General features: G+C 39.0%; 1 protein-coding gene across 9 annotated transcripts in view; it reads left to right on the forward strand.

Moving 5' to 3' along the window:
• The window catches only part of PAK3 (p21 (RAC1) activated kinase 3), a 125,319-nt gene that overhangs the window by 56,279 nt on the left and 52,348 nt on the right, over positions 1-16,692 (forward strand). For all 9 annotated transcript variants that reach the window (XM_041741475.1, XM_041741477.1, XM_041741479.1 and 6 more), the window contains 2 exons: positions 9,627-9,758; positions 10,032-10,197. In XM_041741475.1, the coding sequence (XP_041597409.1) occupies positions 9,627-9,758; positions 10,032-10,197 (298 nt within the window). The remainder of the gene's footprint in view (positions 1-9,626; positions 9,759-10,031; positions 10,198-16,692) is intronic.

Here is a 16,692-nt window from a genome sequence, read left to right on the forward strand (position 1 = left end):
TTGAAAATAATAATCATAATGATAGTGGCTTCTCTCTACTCAACACTTACAATGTGCCAGGCACTGATATAATAACAGTGTGCATTCACTTAACCTTTCTTGCCACCAGATTAGGTAAGTCTTAATCATTGTCTCCATTTTAAAGATGAATTTCAGAGAGGTAAAATAATTCTGAGGTCATATCACTGTACCTTTGAGTGTCACCTGTTCTGATAAACAGATCTAGTGGGGGAAGTGACTTTGCCCAAACTCATATAGTTTTATCAAGAGCCTAGAAAATAAGTAACTGAGTTCAAAGTTCTTAGAAGTGATAGAGTATCTGCAAGAATATCCATACACATAAGACAAAAAATTATCTTAGACAAGGCTAACCTTTGTGTGATTTTATTGTGAAATAATTAGCATCAGTGAGAGTTTCCTAACTGTTGATTTGAAGAGTCATGGATAACAACCTTTTATAGAGGACAGATGCTGGCCTGCTTAATGTCACTCTGGGTGACAAGTGTGATAGTAGTAGATCATTAATGGTAAAGAGTAAAGGCCATGAAATTGTGGGGAAGTTCCTCAAAAATTAAAAATAGAATTACCATGGGATCCAGCAATCCCACTTCTGGATTTATACCCAAAAGAATTGACAGTAGGTTCTCTCTTTTTTTTAAAGATTTTATTTTTTCATGAGAGACAGAGAGTGAGAGGCAGAGGCAGAGGGAGAAGTAGCAGGCTCCCCCGAGGAGCAGGGAGCCTGATGTAGGACTTGATCCCAGGACCCTGGGATCACGAGCTAAGCCGAAGGCAGACACTTAACTGACTGAGCCACCCAAGTGCCCTGACAGCAGGTTTTCAAACATATTTTCATACACTCATGTTCATAGCAGCATTATTCACAGTATACAAAAGGTAGAAGGAACCCATGTGGCCATCAAGAGATGAATGGATAAATAAATGTGGTATATTCATACCATGGAATATCATTTTTTTATGGAATATCATTTAGCCTTAAAAAGGAAGGACATTCTGGGGCACCCAGGTGGCTCAGTTGGTTTGGTGTCCAACTCTTGATCTCAGCTCAGGTCTTGATCTCAGTGTCATGAGTTCAAGCTCCATGCTCAGCATGGAGCCCACCCTTAAAAAAAAAGGAAGGGCATTCTGACACATTGATACATGCTATCACATGGATGAACCTTGAGGACATTATACCAAGTGAAATAATCCATTTATTAAAAGACAAATGTATGATTCTATTTATATGATCTACAGAATATTCTGTATACAAAGTTCAATTTTTGCAAGATGGAAAGGGTTCTGGAGATTGGTTGTGCAATACTGTGAATATACTTAACACTACTGAACTGTGCATTTAAAAATGGCTAAGGGCAGCCTGGGTGGCTCAGCAGTTTAGCACCACCTTCAGCCCAGGGCCTGATCCTGGAGTCCTGGGATTGAGTCCCACGTTGGACTCCCTGAATGGAGCCTGCTTCTCCCTCTGCCTGTGTCTCTGCTTCTCTCTGTGTGTCTCTAATGAATAAATAAATAAATCTTAAAAAAATAAGAATAAAAATGGCTAAGATGGTAAATTTTATGTCGTGTATATTTTACCACAATTAAACATAAAAATAGGGATGCCTGGGTGGCTTAGTGGTTGAGCATCTGCCTTTGGCTCAAGTCGTGATCCCGGTGTCCTGGGATCGAGTCCCATATCAGGCTCCCCATAGGGAGTCTGCTTCTCTCTCTCTGTCTCTCATGAATAAATAAAATCTTTATCAAAAAATAAAAATAACAAAGTATGAAGGCTCTGTGCATAGATGTTTAGTCTTATTGTATGAATTTTTAATGTGATAATGCATAAATATACTTAGTATACCACCTAGCACATACTCTATGTTTATTAAATGTAAGCTAAAGCAAAACTGCCAACCTTACATGATCTACACTTATCTTACTGCCCTTGCTTTAATTAATATCATTATTGTATAATAAATACTAGCTGGGTATTCTGGCAAAGAAATAGTTGGTATTTTTTTAGGTAGGTAGGTCAGTTATTTTAAACACTAATCTTCTAGGATAGTCTTTAGATTGATATTTATTTTTGTCAATAGTTTGTATCTCCTGAAATACTGTCCCTTTCTTTTGAGCTTGCTTCTACTGGTTTTGTTTGTGGAATTTAAACTAAATCTACATAATGATCAAAATATTCCACCAAATCAGATGTTCTCACTTGGGAAATAAAACAACTGGATATTTACTTTTCTCACATATATTTATCAAGTGCCTTCTTACAAACACTAGGAAATCTGGAGTTCATTCTGGTAAGGAAAGAGAAGTGTGTATATAAAAAAACATAATACAATATGGACCATGTTACATACCGTAAAATATGTCCATTTGCTTTGAGAACTCAGAGACAAGAGATTACTTTCAGCTGGGGAGAAAAAAGGAAGCAAGCCCTTGTCTCGAAGGGCTTAAGCTCAGTGCCTGGTACAACATGGGTACTTACATGGTACATTTTTGTTGAATGTTGAGCTGAAAAAAGCATCATAAGGATGCCTGGGTGACTCAGCTTTTGAGTGTCTACCTTGGGCTCAGGGCATGATCCTGGAGTCCTGGGATTGAGTCCTGCATCGGGCTCCCTGCATGGAGCCTGCTTCTCCCTCTGCCTGTGTCTCTACCTTTCACTCTCTCCCTGTGTCTCTCATGAATAAATAAAATCTTTAAAAAAAAAAAAAAAGGAAAAGGCTTCATAGAAAAGGTGACATTTGAGCTAGATTGCGAAGGTCAGGTAGGATTTGGATCTGTGAAGATCAGGAAGGTCATTCTAAGCAAAAGGAAAAACATATAAAGGGCACAGTAGTAAGGAGAGCACGAGGACAAAAAGGTGGTTTTGAATGAAGACAGATGCAAGAAAAGGAATCCTAGGAATTAAGCCTTGAGCATTAATTTGGAGCCAAATCAATAGCAGCCCTTAAATGGTGTTCTAAGAAATCTGGCCTATTTGCAATAATGTGGATGGGGCTAGAGTGTGTTATGCTAAGTGAAATGAGTCACTCAGAGAAAGACAAATACCATATGATCTCATTCCTATGTGGAATTGAAGAAACAAAACAGCTGAACATAGGGGAAGGGGGTGGGGAAAGAGAGAGAGGAAAGTAAACCATAAGAGAATCTTACAGGTAGAAAACAAACAGGGTTGATGGAGGGAGGTGGGCAGGGAGTACCAGCTAGAGGGGTGAAGGGTATTAAGGAGGGCATATGTTGTAATGAGCTCTGGGGGTTGTATGGAGGTGATGAATCACTGAATTTTACTCCGGAAACCAATATCGCACTGTATGTTAACTAAGTAAAGCTTAAACTATAAATAAATAAATGAAAGAAAGAAAGAAAGAAAGAAAGAAAGAAAGAAAGAAAGAAATCAGTCAATCAATCAATCTGGCTTTTTCCCATACACACTGAGAAGCCCTTGGAGTTTTTTGGAACAGGAGAATTAGGCAAATAAAGCATACGCCTTGGGAACAGTTACCTGACAGCAAATGTCCAGAGTGAATTAAGGGTGGAAGGTGAGGCTGGTTTTGATTTGTATTTCCCTGATGGCAAGTGATGTGGAGCATTTTCTCACGTACTTGTTGGCCATGAGTATATCTTCTTTGGTGAAATTTATGTTCATGTCTTCTGCCCATTTCATGATTGGATTGTTTGTTTCTTGGGTGTTGAGTTTAATAAGTTCTTTATAGATCTTGGATACTAGCCCTTTATCTGATAGGTCATTTGCAAATATCTTCTCCCATTCTCTGGGTTGTCTTTTAGTTGACTGTTTCTTTTGCTCTGCAGAAGCTTTTTATCCTGATTAAGTCTCAATAGTTCATTTTTGCTTTGTTTCCTTTGCCTTCATAGATGTATCTTGAAAGAAGTTGCTGTGGCCAAGCTCAAAGTGGGTGTTGCCTGTGTTCTCCTCTAGAATTTTGATGGATTCTTGTCTCACATTTAATTTAGATCTTTCATATGATTTCACTCATACGGGGAATATAAGAAATAGTGAAAGGGAGTTTATGGGAAAGGAGAGAAAATGAGTGGGAAAAAATAGAGAGGGTGACAAAACATGAGAGACTCCTAACTCAGGGAAACGAGCAAAGGGTAGTTTAAGGGGAGGCGGGCGGGGGGATGGGGTAACTGGGTGATGGGCACTGAGGAGGGCACTTGATGGGATAAGCTCTAGGTGTTACTGTATATGTTGGCAAATCGAACTTCAGTTAAAAAAAGGGGAGGGGGGAGGAAGGTGAGGCTGGGTGAAGGGAGACCAGTTGGAGGAGTGGCGCAGGCATCCAGGCCCATAGGTAAGGCAGTCCTGAGGGAGAGAGTGGCAGTAGGAGTGGAGATGAGGTTCAAATTGCAGAAATGCTTAGGTTCTGATTGGATGTTGGGATGCTGGAGGAAAGGTCAAGGTCGAAGCTGATTGCAGACCTAAAATGGTACGAGGGTGGCCAAAAGGGTGAGGATGCTATCTTTCAGGAGTTAGAAAGTTCTGTGAGCAGATGCTGAGTTTTCTATTGGCCAGTTTGGAGTTTGAAGGGCTGGCAGGATTTCCAGGTGTAGTTGTTAACTAAACTGCTTAACTAAGGCTGGGTTTGTATTGATCAAATGAACTGGATTAGAAGCTCAAATTTAGATTGGACCTCTTCAGTGGGACTCAGCTACTTAGGAATGGACAATTGAAAGCACCTTGTGCTCTCCTTATGGTTCCAGGGGGAGATCCCACTTGACACTCCTTATGCTTTCTTGCATTAGAAACACTCCTAAGTAGACCTAGCTATCCCATAAGATCTGATTTAATGGGATTGGACTATCCCTAATCCACATAGCCTAAACCGATCAGTTTTGGCGCCCTCTAGTGGTCTGGGTGGGAATTAACATAGAAGCAGTTTATTCACTAAATATTTTAAACTAATGACCACATAACTAATATTGAATTCAAGCAATACCTCCCATAATCCTGTGACATCTAGTTTACTGCTCACTCATGGTAGTTTCTTTGGTATGAGTGTATTAAACACTAAATACTGTTCAGGGACCTACTCTTCAATTTTAGGCTACTTGTACAGTTGACACAGATTGAGCTTTTGATTTGAAGTACGCATTTATTTTGTTCATCTATATTAGTGGTCCTTTTACTTCAGTGTGTGTCAAAATTGCCTGGACAGTGTGCAAGTCAAAATGGAATGGAGCCCTGAAATCTGTATCTTAAGCTCCTTTGAAAAGTGGCCCACAGACCACACTTTGCATTATCTAGAGCCTCCAAGGTCCTTACTTCTAATTCCTTTGACCATTATCAATGAAGCTCAAAGGAAGAAGAGTTTCCTAAGGTAATTCCTCTAGCTAGTATATGCTCTAGAGCAGGGTTTAATAACTTATAGTCTGTATGGATGGGCTTCCTACAATCTATGAGCCCTTGAAATTATATGGAAAAGCATATACCTACCTGTATTTTTCTGAAGAGATTGTCCAAACACTTCAGAATTCTAAAAGACCCCAGGATCCTGCTCAAGTAGAGAATCACCTCCCTTGCCCCACTGTGTGGCACAAGAAACGTATCCCAGATTTTTAATAAGACAAAAATTTTTTTTACTTGCTGTTCATCTATTTTTTCCTTTTTGGGCTTTTTTGATTTATTTTCGAATTTTTATTTAAATTCCAGATGGTTAACATACAGTGTAATTAATATTAGTTTCAGGTGTACAATGTAGTGATTCAACACTTCCATATAGCACCCAGCGCTCCTCATGACAAGTGCACTACTTAATCCCCATCACCTGTTTCACCCATCCCCCACCGCCCTCCCCTCTGGTTATCATCTGAAGAGCAACCAAAGTATCTATATTTTTTTTCAAGCTTAGACAGATATAGTAATCTCAACCTAGAAGGAAGAGTGTAGCAATATTATACTTGTGGCTCCCAAAAAGACCACCAGCAAAACCTGTTAATAAGCAAAGCTGTTTATTAAACTTTAGCACCAAGAAAGAGCCCTCCCTTTAGAGGGTTTTAGCGGTGTCTTAAAAAGGAGATGTCCAGGGAGAGACTTTACAGGGTTTTAGGGCATGGCTATGTGATTTTATTTTATTTTTAAAAATTCATTTATTTATTTGAGAGAGAGAGTGCAGGGGGAGGGACAGAGGCAGAGGAAGAGAGAGAAGCAGACTCCCCACTGAGTGTGGAGCTCCACGCGGGGCTCGATCTCAGGACCCTGAGATTGTGAATTGAGCGGAAATCCAGAGTCAGACACTTAACCGACTGAGCCATCCAGTTGCCCTATGGCTATGTGATTTTAAAGCAGGTCTTACAAGACAAGGAACAGGTTAGGATTGTGCAGTGTTTATGATTAAATCACTTTAGATTGGTGAAGTGAGAGACTTCAAGAGAGTCTTGGTGAGCAAGCTGTTATCCGTACCAAGTAAAATACTTCAGCTGGTTCGGTCTTATCTTCCAAGAACAAGCATTTCATGAAGTAAGAAATTGCTATTTTTGCTCTTCTCAGTATTAACATAAAAACAGGAAAATATACTCTCATTTGATGCTGTGTAACACAGGGAAAAGAAAGTATGCCTAGCCCCAGTATTATTTACACAGGGATGGAGAAGTATGCTGGTCCTGGTCTTACTCAATACGGGGCCAGGAAATAATGCGGTTTCAGTTCTCAGTGCCAACGCCTGGTGTTCTAGGTGTGTTCTAGATAAGCTAATGCTCTCTGGCCTGACCACCATGCAAAACACAATGTCCACTGAAGGCCACGCATTCTTTCCAACCAACCAGCCAACGTGACAGTATAGTGTCTAGTCTTAGATAAACATAAACATTGGTCTCCCTCCTCCCCTACAAACCTTCAGAAGATGAAAGATGTTAGTTTTTCTAACAGTCCCTTAGACCATCCTCGGGGTTGCAGAATGTCTCCCATATGAAATGAGAATAGTGAGGATACTAACGAATACTAAACAGTGAAGTTTTGCAGGTGGATCTTCTTTAGTGAAATAGCATCAATTGAGATGTGCCAGGTTACCTTTTGGTCAGTAGTACCAGTCTGATTGGTTTTTGTACCAGTCTGAGAAGCCTAGACCTAGGCCCATTATATTTGCCACCAGGGCAATTTTCAGATCCTTATAGGCAATACATATACTCTCATTTATGGAGGCCACATGATGCATTGTATCAAATATATTAAAGGGCTCCTCTACCCCAATTAATTTTTTGCTATGAACTTTTTAAAGTGATTTTTTAATATTGATTTTGAAATTATTTGATTATAAGTAACACTAAATTTTTGGTTAGGTATAATTTATTGGAAATCATTTTGACAACTCAAGAGCTATTGCTGAAGAAGACAATCTAATCTACAATTTGGTTTTTAATTAATGAAATTTCCATAACTACTAAATAGAAGTCACTAAGTGAAGTTGACCTATAGTTATTCTTCATAGACATGTAATTAGACATTAATTGCTTTAGACTTTATAGTTTTTTGTCACATTTTGGAGGCAATGATTTATTTCTTACTTCAGATATTTTCATAAGCCCGGGTAAAGCTAACTACTCTAGGCATGGTTTATATTGCCTGCCTATGTATAATATATAGTATTATATAATACTTGCCTGTAAGATAGCTTTACCATATAAAAGGTAGCCAGTTTATATGCAGGTTCTACCCTTCTACCAGTGAACAGTGATTAGGTGCATTCTTGATCCCCCTGGCATAAGAGAGCAGAACTTTCTGGAACAGAATAATCTCAAAGCAAACACCAATAACCTAAAGGCAATTTCTAAGTGTGCCCACTGAAGTTCTCTGAAGAGTTAGTCTTTCAAAAAAGAAATGGATTTTTTTTCTAAAACCTCAATGTCATTAACGCATGTTTCTTTCTACACAGCCACAGTACAATATAATAGTGTAGGTATTTTGGCCAAATTAAGAATAAATATAGGTGTATACATAAGAAAACCAATATTAACTAAGCATATAAATTTCAGTCTGTAAACCATTCAGTATGTATATCAGGGCAAGCAAATATTCTTTCAAATACTTTCTTATAAATTCTAAGTTATCTTCCTTATCACAGTAGATAAATTTTGCTGTCTCTGATTAGATATATGATTACACCTTATGGATCTTCCATCAGTTTATACATGATTGTAGAAAATCCATGTTGAATTTTAATCATAGGCTGAGGTCCTTTGATTTAATAGTGTATTAGTAGGCTCCCTGTATCTACCTCAGGAGCTTTGTCCTCAAGAAATGAAAATTCTTTTTAGAATTAGCTTGAGCCAGTATACCCAAAGGTGTCAACAGAATACAAATATAAACACATGCACAAACACACAAAATAAAAATTAAAAAATCTTTAATAGTCCTTTCCAACAGAAGCAATGTCATAAAAGGTATATATGTAACTTTACATTTTCTAGTAGCCACACTGAAAAAAAAGTAAAAAGAAAAAGGTGAAATTAATTTTAATGATATTTTATAGAACCCAGTATACTCAAAATTCTGTCATTTCAACATATACACAACATAAAAGGAAATGTCTTTCACTAAGAAACTATTTTACAACTTTTTTTCATATTTAACATCTGGTATGTATTTTAAACTTAGTACCCACTTAAGTTATAGCACATGTAACTGCTCATTAACTGTGGACAGCTTGTGGCTGCCATATTGGACAGCACAGACCTGTGTCATTGTTCAGTGATTTTTAAACTTGAACCTGAACCGGAATCACCTGGAAGGTTTGTCATAACATACTATCAGGCCTCACTCGCAGAGTTGTGATTCATTAGTGTGGATAGAACCCAAGAATTTGCATTTCTAACAAGTTCCCTGTGATGATGCTGGTCTGGGGACCACACTTTGAGAACTGTGGTCATAGTTCTTTCAAAATTCAGCTTTGGGACAATTTAAGCCCTGCATAAATATGAATGATAAGAATCCATCCTAGATACTATGATCGTTGTTACTTTTGGTGGTGGTGGTGGTGGTGTAGCAGTTTTTAGCATTGCAAATCACCATTTATACCTGTTGGTTAAGACTGAATAATTATGTTGATGAATATTCCTTAGATCTTCATGTCTGTTACTTTCTGAGTGCTTCTTTCCAGGAGGCTGAACAGGGAAGCAACATTTATGGGCTTGCTTGTACTTAGTGAGTATTTGCAGAGCTGTGTTAAAGCCATATCCATATGCATGCTCTGATCTTTAGGCACAAAATAGCCCTTTTCTGGTTGACAAACTATCAATCAACGAATTGACAATCTGCCCAGTACAAATTGAAGGCTTTCGTAGCATTTTAAAAAGATATTATTCATTGATTTCAAAAACATTGAATTTGCAAATATTAAATGAATAGCTCACTGTTTCTGAGCTCAGTGGAAAATGAAAAGATCTTTAAAATTTTCATGATGTTTATAAACCATGACCTGAATTTACCTCTGAATGTGAGCAGTCCTGATCACCAAACTGTAGATGGTTCTGCTCATTTGTAAAAGGTGCGGTTTTCTCATGTCCCTACATGATTAAATATTTTATTTCCCTTTCCTTGTTTCTGAAGAAAAACAATGAAGAGTTAATACCTGGTCTCTAAACTTTGTTTTTGTCACAAGAGTACAAAAACAGCATCAGAGCCGCCTTTGGCTCCTCCTGTGTCTGAAGAAGAAGATGAAGAAGAGGAAGAAGAAGAAGATGACAATGAGCCCCCACCAGTCATTGCACCAAGACCTGAGCATACAAAATCAGTAAGTCTCAGGATCCCTGGGTGGCGCGGCGGTTTGGCGCCTGCCTTTGTCCCAGGGCGCGATCCTGGAGACCCGGGATCGAATCCCACGTCAGGCTCCCAGTGCATGGAGCCTGCTTCTCCCTCCGCCTATGTCTCTGCCTCTCTCCCTCTCTCTGTGTGGCTATCATAAATAAATAAATAAATAAATTTACAAAATAAAACCTCATTGACATGGCAGCATCTAGGCTTGGCCTATTGTTTTCATCATAGAACTTTTTCCCTTATCTTTAAGATCTACACCCGCTCTGTGCTGGAATCCGTAGCTTCACCAGCAGCACCAAATAAAGAGGCCACACCACCTTCTGCTGAGAACGCCAATTCCAGTACTTTGTATAGAAACACAGATCGGCAACGGAAAAAATCCAAGATGACAGACGAGGAGATCCTAGAAAAGCTAAGTGAGTTGGTTGTTTTTTGGTTTTGTTTTTGCCATCGTTACTTACTTCATAGGATGGTCTTGTAAACCATTTAAAATGGGAACCGAGGGACGCCTGGGTGGCTCAGTGGTTGGGCGGCTGCCTTCAGCTCAGGTTGTGATCCTGGAATTGAGTCCCACATCGGGCTCCCTGAGAAAAGCCTGCTTCTCCCTCTGCCTATGTCTCTGTCTCTCTCTCTGTCTCTCTCTCTGTCTCTCTCTCTCTCTCATGAATAAATAAATAAATCTTTATAAAAATAAATAAATAAATAAAATGGGAACCGAGCCTTTAAAATTTGGGCCTCCTTGCATAAACTCCAGGCTTCCTGAATTCAAAAGGTGTAAAGGTTTGAACTTGCTGTGTATTCCAGATCACTCCTTCCCCCACACTCCGAATCTGACAGAAACTAAGTATTTTCACTTGAAAAAGTCAATTAAGGTGAAAATTTGACACAATAATTAAACAGTGAGTTTTATTTTAAGATGACACTCTGAAAGGAATAAAATAATCTGATGATATATCTTTCTGAAAGGAATAAAATAATCTGATGATATATCTTTTGATCATCCCCCAAGGTCTCCCAACTGATCAATCATGATAGACAAGTCAACCTCAAAGCCCAACATAGTCAATCAAAACCAGCAACCACAGTAATACCATTTTTTCTCTTAATTTAGGAGTATTTCTATGTGGAGAAGGGGGGCAGGGCCAGCAAATGCTAGCAACCTCCCTCCCACGGTATCATATTGTGTACATCGTGTGCACACACACTCATTCCAGTTTCATGAAATAGTCCTCTTTCAGTTAGCTTTCTGAGCCAAGGAGATTTAAGAAAAACACATTGCTGAAAGGAGTCAAAGGTCTGTGAAGCATATTTATTAAACTCATACTACAGAAACATCTAACAAATTTCTAGTTATCTGCAATCAGTGCCCCTATTCATCCTTCACTGACGCCTATTCATCCTTCAAAACCCAACTCAAAAGTTACCTTCTCAGGAAAGCCTTCTTTGCCCCTCCCAGTCTGAGTTAAGGGCTATTCTCTTTACTGCCTTTATGGTAGCAAATCACACCACACTAGTCCGATCTCTTTCTTTAGACTTGTGAGCTTCTCAAGGGAAGGAACTGAGTCTCCTTTTCCTTTATGTCCAGCTTCTGATAAAGTGCTGCATAAAAACACATGCTTTTTGAGTGAATGAATGAAAAAAACGAGCAAAACAAGTGTACTTTGACTGAGTCTCTCCTCATATGTTCTATGCAAGAATCTTTGGAGGAAACCATAGAAAAACAATTTCCAACCATCAAGAAACTTACAATTTTATTTGGATGACAAATTTCAGTAATGTCATACAACTAGAGAACAGGAAGCTGTCTTGTTTCATGTAAATTTCCAACTAAAAGACCTCAGGAAAGGAAGAGAGCCACAGGGAGACTCTGTATAGGTGGTGGTGGGGCCGATTTGCCCTTCAGGAAATATTTGGCAATGCCTGAAGACATGTTTATAGTCTGAGCACAGGGAGTGCTGCTGGCATCTAGTGGATAGAGGCTAGGGATGCTTCTAAAATGTTCACAATGCTAAGGACAACCCCCTCTTTTCCCCTTTGTGACAAAGAATTCTTTAACACAGAATGTCAGCAGTGCTGAGGTTGAGACATTCTGGGGTAAAGGTATTTGGAAAGGCAAAGGTCTGGGCTGCAGCTGGGAGTGAGTGTTTGGAACTGAGTTCACTGGGACTTCAGCCAACTGACTCTATGTGATTAAATATGACTCTAGTGCGAATAACAGTAGTAATAGTTCGCATCTATTGAGCACTTTCTGTGCTGGCCACTTTACATACACCATGAGGTTTAATTTTCAGAATAATACCTTTCATTAGATTTCAATATCCTCATTCTACAGATCAGTGAAAGTAAGCCTCAAAATGCTAAAATGACCAGATCACCAAACTAATGAGTGGCAGTGTGAACTCAAATCTGTTTGCTTCAAAGGTGTGACACTAGTTCCATTACGCACTTTGCTTCTGTGTATCCCCAACTGTTTCTATATGGAAAAGAGAAGGAAAAAAGAAAGAATTGCCTGGATAATTTCTGTCAGTTATTCAGACAGTTACCTCAATTTTTTTCTTTATTTTGTCCATGTAGACATGACCTATGAGATTGTATTAGGTTCTAAAAATCAGGGACACCTGGGTGGCTCAGCAGTTTAGCACCTGCCTTCAGCCCAGGATGTGATCCTAGAATCCTGGGATGGAGTCCTACATCATGCTCCCTGCATGGAACCTGCTTCTCCCTCTGCCAATGTCTCTGTCTCTCTCTCTCTCTGTCTCTCTCTGTCATGAAAAAAATAAATCTTTAAAAAATATAAAAAACAAAATAGGATAAAAAATAAAATTCTAACAGTGTTGCTTTCATTAAAACAATGACTATTATGGGTATGTTTCAAATCCCAATCAATTTGTTAAAACGAAAATGCAATTTTGCTTTTCTTACATTCACTGACAGAGAAGCATTCTTCTCTTGGGCCAAAATCTGGCTTTGCTTGCAAATCCTAGTGGTGCTGGATCCATGGTCTCTCTCATTGCTTGTTTATTCTGCCCTGCACTGAGCAACATGATGAAGAGGAGAAAAGTGCCTTTGATTACATTTTAAATTAAGAATTGGGTGTTTTATTCTCCAGTGGAGAAAGCTCGGGCCTCCGGAGACTCATTTTCTCTCCAGTCAGTAAGCCACCTGTAACTGCCAGCCTGACCTCACACTTACAGATCTTGACAGGGAGAACCTGTAGAAAAATGGGGGAGTGCTTTTCATGAAGCAGGTCCAGGCAAAGCTATACCATCAAGTCTACAAAGTGAGTCTTTCCTGCTTCTGCTGCACCTCTGTGTGTGCACCTTCTGTGTGCCCTCTCTCTCTGCCACAGACTTACTGTATGACATCAGACGATTTATTTCACCCCTCTGAGCCTCAGTTTCTTATCTGTCTGACAGAGATAAAAATCATAACTGCACTCTGTCTATAAGATAGATTTTATGTAGCTCAAACTATGACTAAGAGTAGTATTGGAGTCAGAAAGGCCCGGATTCAAATGACAAGCCCTTTGCTTGTATTTCTTGGGCAAGTTACTTAACTTTCCTTGACCTCTTTATCCTCACCTAAAAATATATATATATATATATATATATATACATATATATTTATTATATATTTATTTTTATAAATATATAATTTATTATATATATTTTTATATGTGGAGATATTAATAGTACCAACCTCATAGAATAATAATAATTAAATGAGAATAGGGCATATAAAAACTGCAGCCACAGTCCCTGGTACACAGTAGGTGCTCAGTAAATGGTGATGACTACGTGAGTATAAAGCCTTAGTAAGATGACACACTAGGCCAGGCTTTGTAATGAATCATAAGGGAGTCTTAGTCATAGGCCCAGACTAGCTGTGTGTCTTTAGGCCAATCACTCAACTCTTCTGAATTTCAGTTTCTTCATTTGAAAAGTGGACATAATATTACTACCAATGTGATAGGGATTTCATGAGAACTAAATGGGATAAAGTATGTAAGGCACCTAGCACAGTACATAGTAGTATAAATTTATTATGTAATTTTTGCCAAATGAGAGCAACCATATTTTGCAACATAAAAAAGTGGAGTCTTCCAGTGGGACACAATATTTAAAATCAGGAATAAGCCAAGATGTATGGTTCCTATATGAAAGTCATCGAGTGAATCAAGGCCCCCGTTGGAGTTCGGGGAAGGAGTAAAGGAGCCTTCACTGAGAGGCAGAAGAGAGGAAGATAGGAGACAGAGGTAGAGCAATAGCCTACATCCCATACCCAAGTGGACCCCACCATAATCATGGTGAAGAGGAGAGGGCAGCATCATCCTAGGCTCAGAGATCCCATTTCTGTGAGATGGGAAGCCCAGACCACAGAGCCACCAAGCTACTCCTCTTCCATGCAAATGCTGATTGTGGGGGCCAGAACATGGGATCATTAATAGCTGAAATAAACAGATCATATTTCAGTTTTATACAGACAGATAGCCTGGGTCTGGCTTGTTCATTGTGGTCTGTCTGAATCTGTTGGAAAATAAAGAAACCCCTACATTTTAGAGAAAATTTCCAAAAGGCGCTGTCAGCAAAATGGTGCAAGGCAGGAAATTTGTCTTGGGTCCCACAGTCACCTCCTCTTTTTGTCCCTCCCTTTCTCCAGCATTCTCCACTCAGAACTCTTTTAATTTCCCCCTCAGATCGTACTAATACTAATTTAGAGAATTATTTTACTTTTTCTTAGGAACCAAAACTTTCAGTGTGCTAAAGGAATCCTTTTAATGATCAGAGTTCAACTTAGTTTCATACGTAGGAAGAGACACTGATAGACTCTTCTGCCACTGAAACTGCATCATGAACCCTATTTTCAAATACTGCTATTTAGTCATTTCTTAAATCCTTACACTTTTAAATGAATAGTTGGTTTCTTATTGAACAAATTGCCCCGGTAGGAAATTGTTCTTGCATTGCTGTTTTCCCCCCTTTTGATTTCGAGTTGCTGCCTCTTGTCACTGTTTTCTACTATTGTGTCATGGTGGCTTCTCCCCCTTTCCTTCATGTAATTTCTAAAAACAAATGACAATGGTCCTGATGAAACAGGTCATTTGAAAAGCTTATTCTGTGATTGGGAATTGTAAACAAGACCTCCTGTGCATTTGCCTTACATCAGTAGATGGCAGCACACCCTCTCCTGTGAAGGGTAGTGGACGTGGAGACGCCATTTTATTTGTACAGCAGTTAAATTCAGAGGCAGAAGCTCATCAAAATGGTTGTCTTTTGGTAATCCTCATGAAAGGATTTATTTCCAGGTTTTTTTTTTAACTCTGCATTCCAAGGAAATAAAGGTTGAGTAATTTACTACCACAAAACCTCATTGACTGAACCCTGCCAATTGAAATTGGTCATAATTCAGAAAGTGGCTTGGGCTAAAGCTTATTTGCTTTTATTCAGTCTATGGAAAATAATTTGCTCAGCAACTTAATAGTAGAACTTTCTTAGAAGACTATAAACTCCTTAATAAAACAATGGTTTTAAGGGACTTTAAAATTGTCATTTTGTTACAAAAGAAGAAGAAGAAGACGACGACAACGACAAAGAAGTAGTAGTAATAGTAGTCGTCGTGTCCAGGCCCCTATCCATTAATAGCTGACTTGAGTAAGAACGGTTCTCAGTGATGTAGAAATCTATAAGACAATTTGAAAGATGAAGTGGCAATTCAGAAATTGTTAAATTGGTGGCATTCTATAGTCGTAACTCAATTAAAATACATTCTCCAACCCCTATCTTAAAATATGGGGCATTTACCAAAGGAAATGCCTAATTTTATTTGAGTTCAATTCAACAGACATTTATTGAATAATTCATGTATTTCTCACATAACATTGTTTGAGGAGGTACTGAGGATACAGAAATGAATGAGACCTGACTTTTGTCTTTTTTTTAATTAATTTTTATTGGTGTTCAATTTACCAACATACAGAAAAACACCCAGTGCTCATCCCGTCAAGTGTCCGTCTCAGTGCCCGTCACCCATTCCCCTCCAACACCCACCCTCCTCCCCTTCCACCACCCCTAGTTCGTTTCCCAGATTTAGGAGTCTTTATGTTCTGTCTCCCTTCCGGATATTTCCCAACATTTCTTTTCCCTTCCTTTATATTCCCTTTCACTATTATTTATATTCCCCAAATGAATGAGAACATACACTGTTTGTCCTTCTCCGATTGACTTATTTCACTCAGCATAATACCCTCCAGTTCCATCCACGTTGAAGCAAATGGTGGGTATTTGTCGTTTCTAATGTCTGAGTAATATTCCATTGTATACATAAACCACATCTTCTTTATCCATTCATCTTTCGATGGACACCGAGGCTCCTTCCACAGTTTGGCTATTGTGGACATTGCTGCTAGAAACATCGGGGTGCAGGTGTCCCGACGTTTCATTGCATCTGAATCTTTGGGGTAAATCCCCAACAGTGCAATTGCTGGGTCGTAGGGCAGGTCTATTTTTAACTCTTTGAGGAACCTCCACACAGTTTTTCAGAGTGGCTGCACCAGTTCACATTCCCACCAACAGTGTAAGAGGGTTTCCTTTTCCCCGCATCCTCTCCAACATTTGTTGTTTCCTGCCTTGTTAATTTTCCCCATTCTCACTGGTGTGAGGTGGTATCTCATTGTGGTTTTGATTTGTATTTCCCTGATGGCAAGTGATGCAGAGCATTTTCTCATGTGCATGTTGGCCATGTCTATGTCTTCCTCTGTGAGATTTCTCCTCAGCAAAGGATACAGTCAACAAAACTAAAAGACAGCCTACAGAATGGGAGAAGATATTTGCAAATGACATATCAGATAAAGGGCTAGTTTCCAAAATGTATAAAGAACTTATTAAACTCAACACCAAAGAAACAAACAATCC

Source organism: Vulpes lagopus, chromosome X, assembly GCF_018345385.1.
Source record: "Vulpes lagopus strain Blue_001 chromosome X, ASM1834538v1, whole genome shotgun sequence".
Taxonomy (NCBI): domain Eukaryota; kingdom Metazoa; phylum Chordata; class Mammalia; order Carnivora; family Canidae; genus Vulpes; species Vulpes lagopus.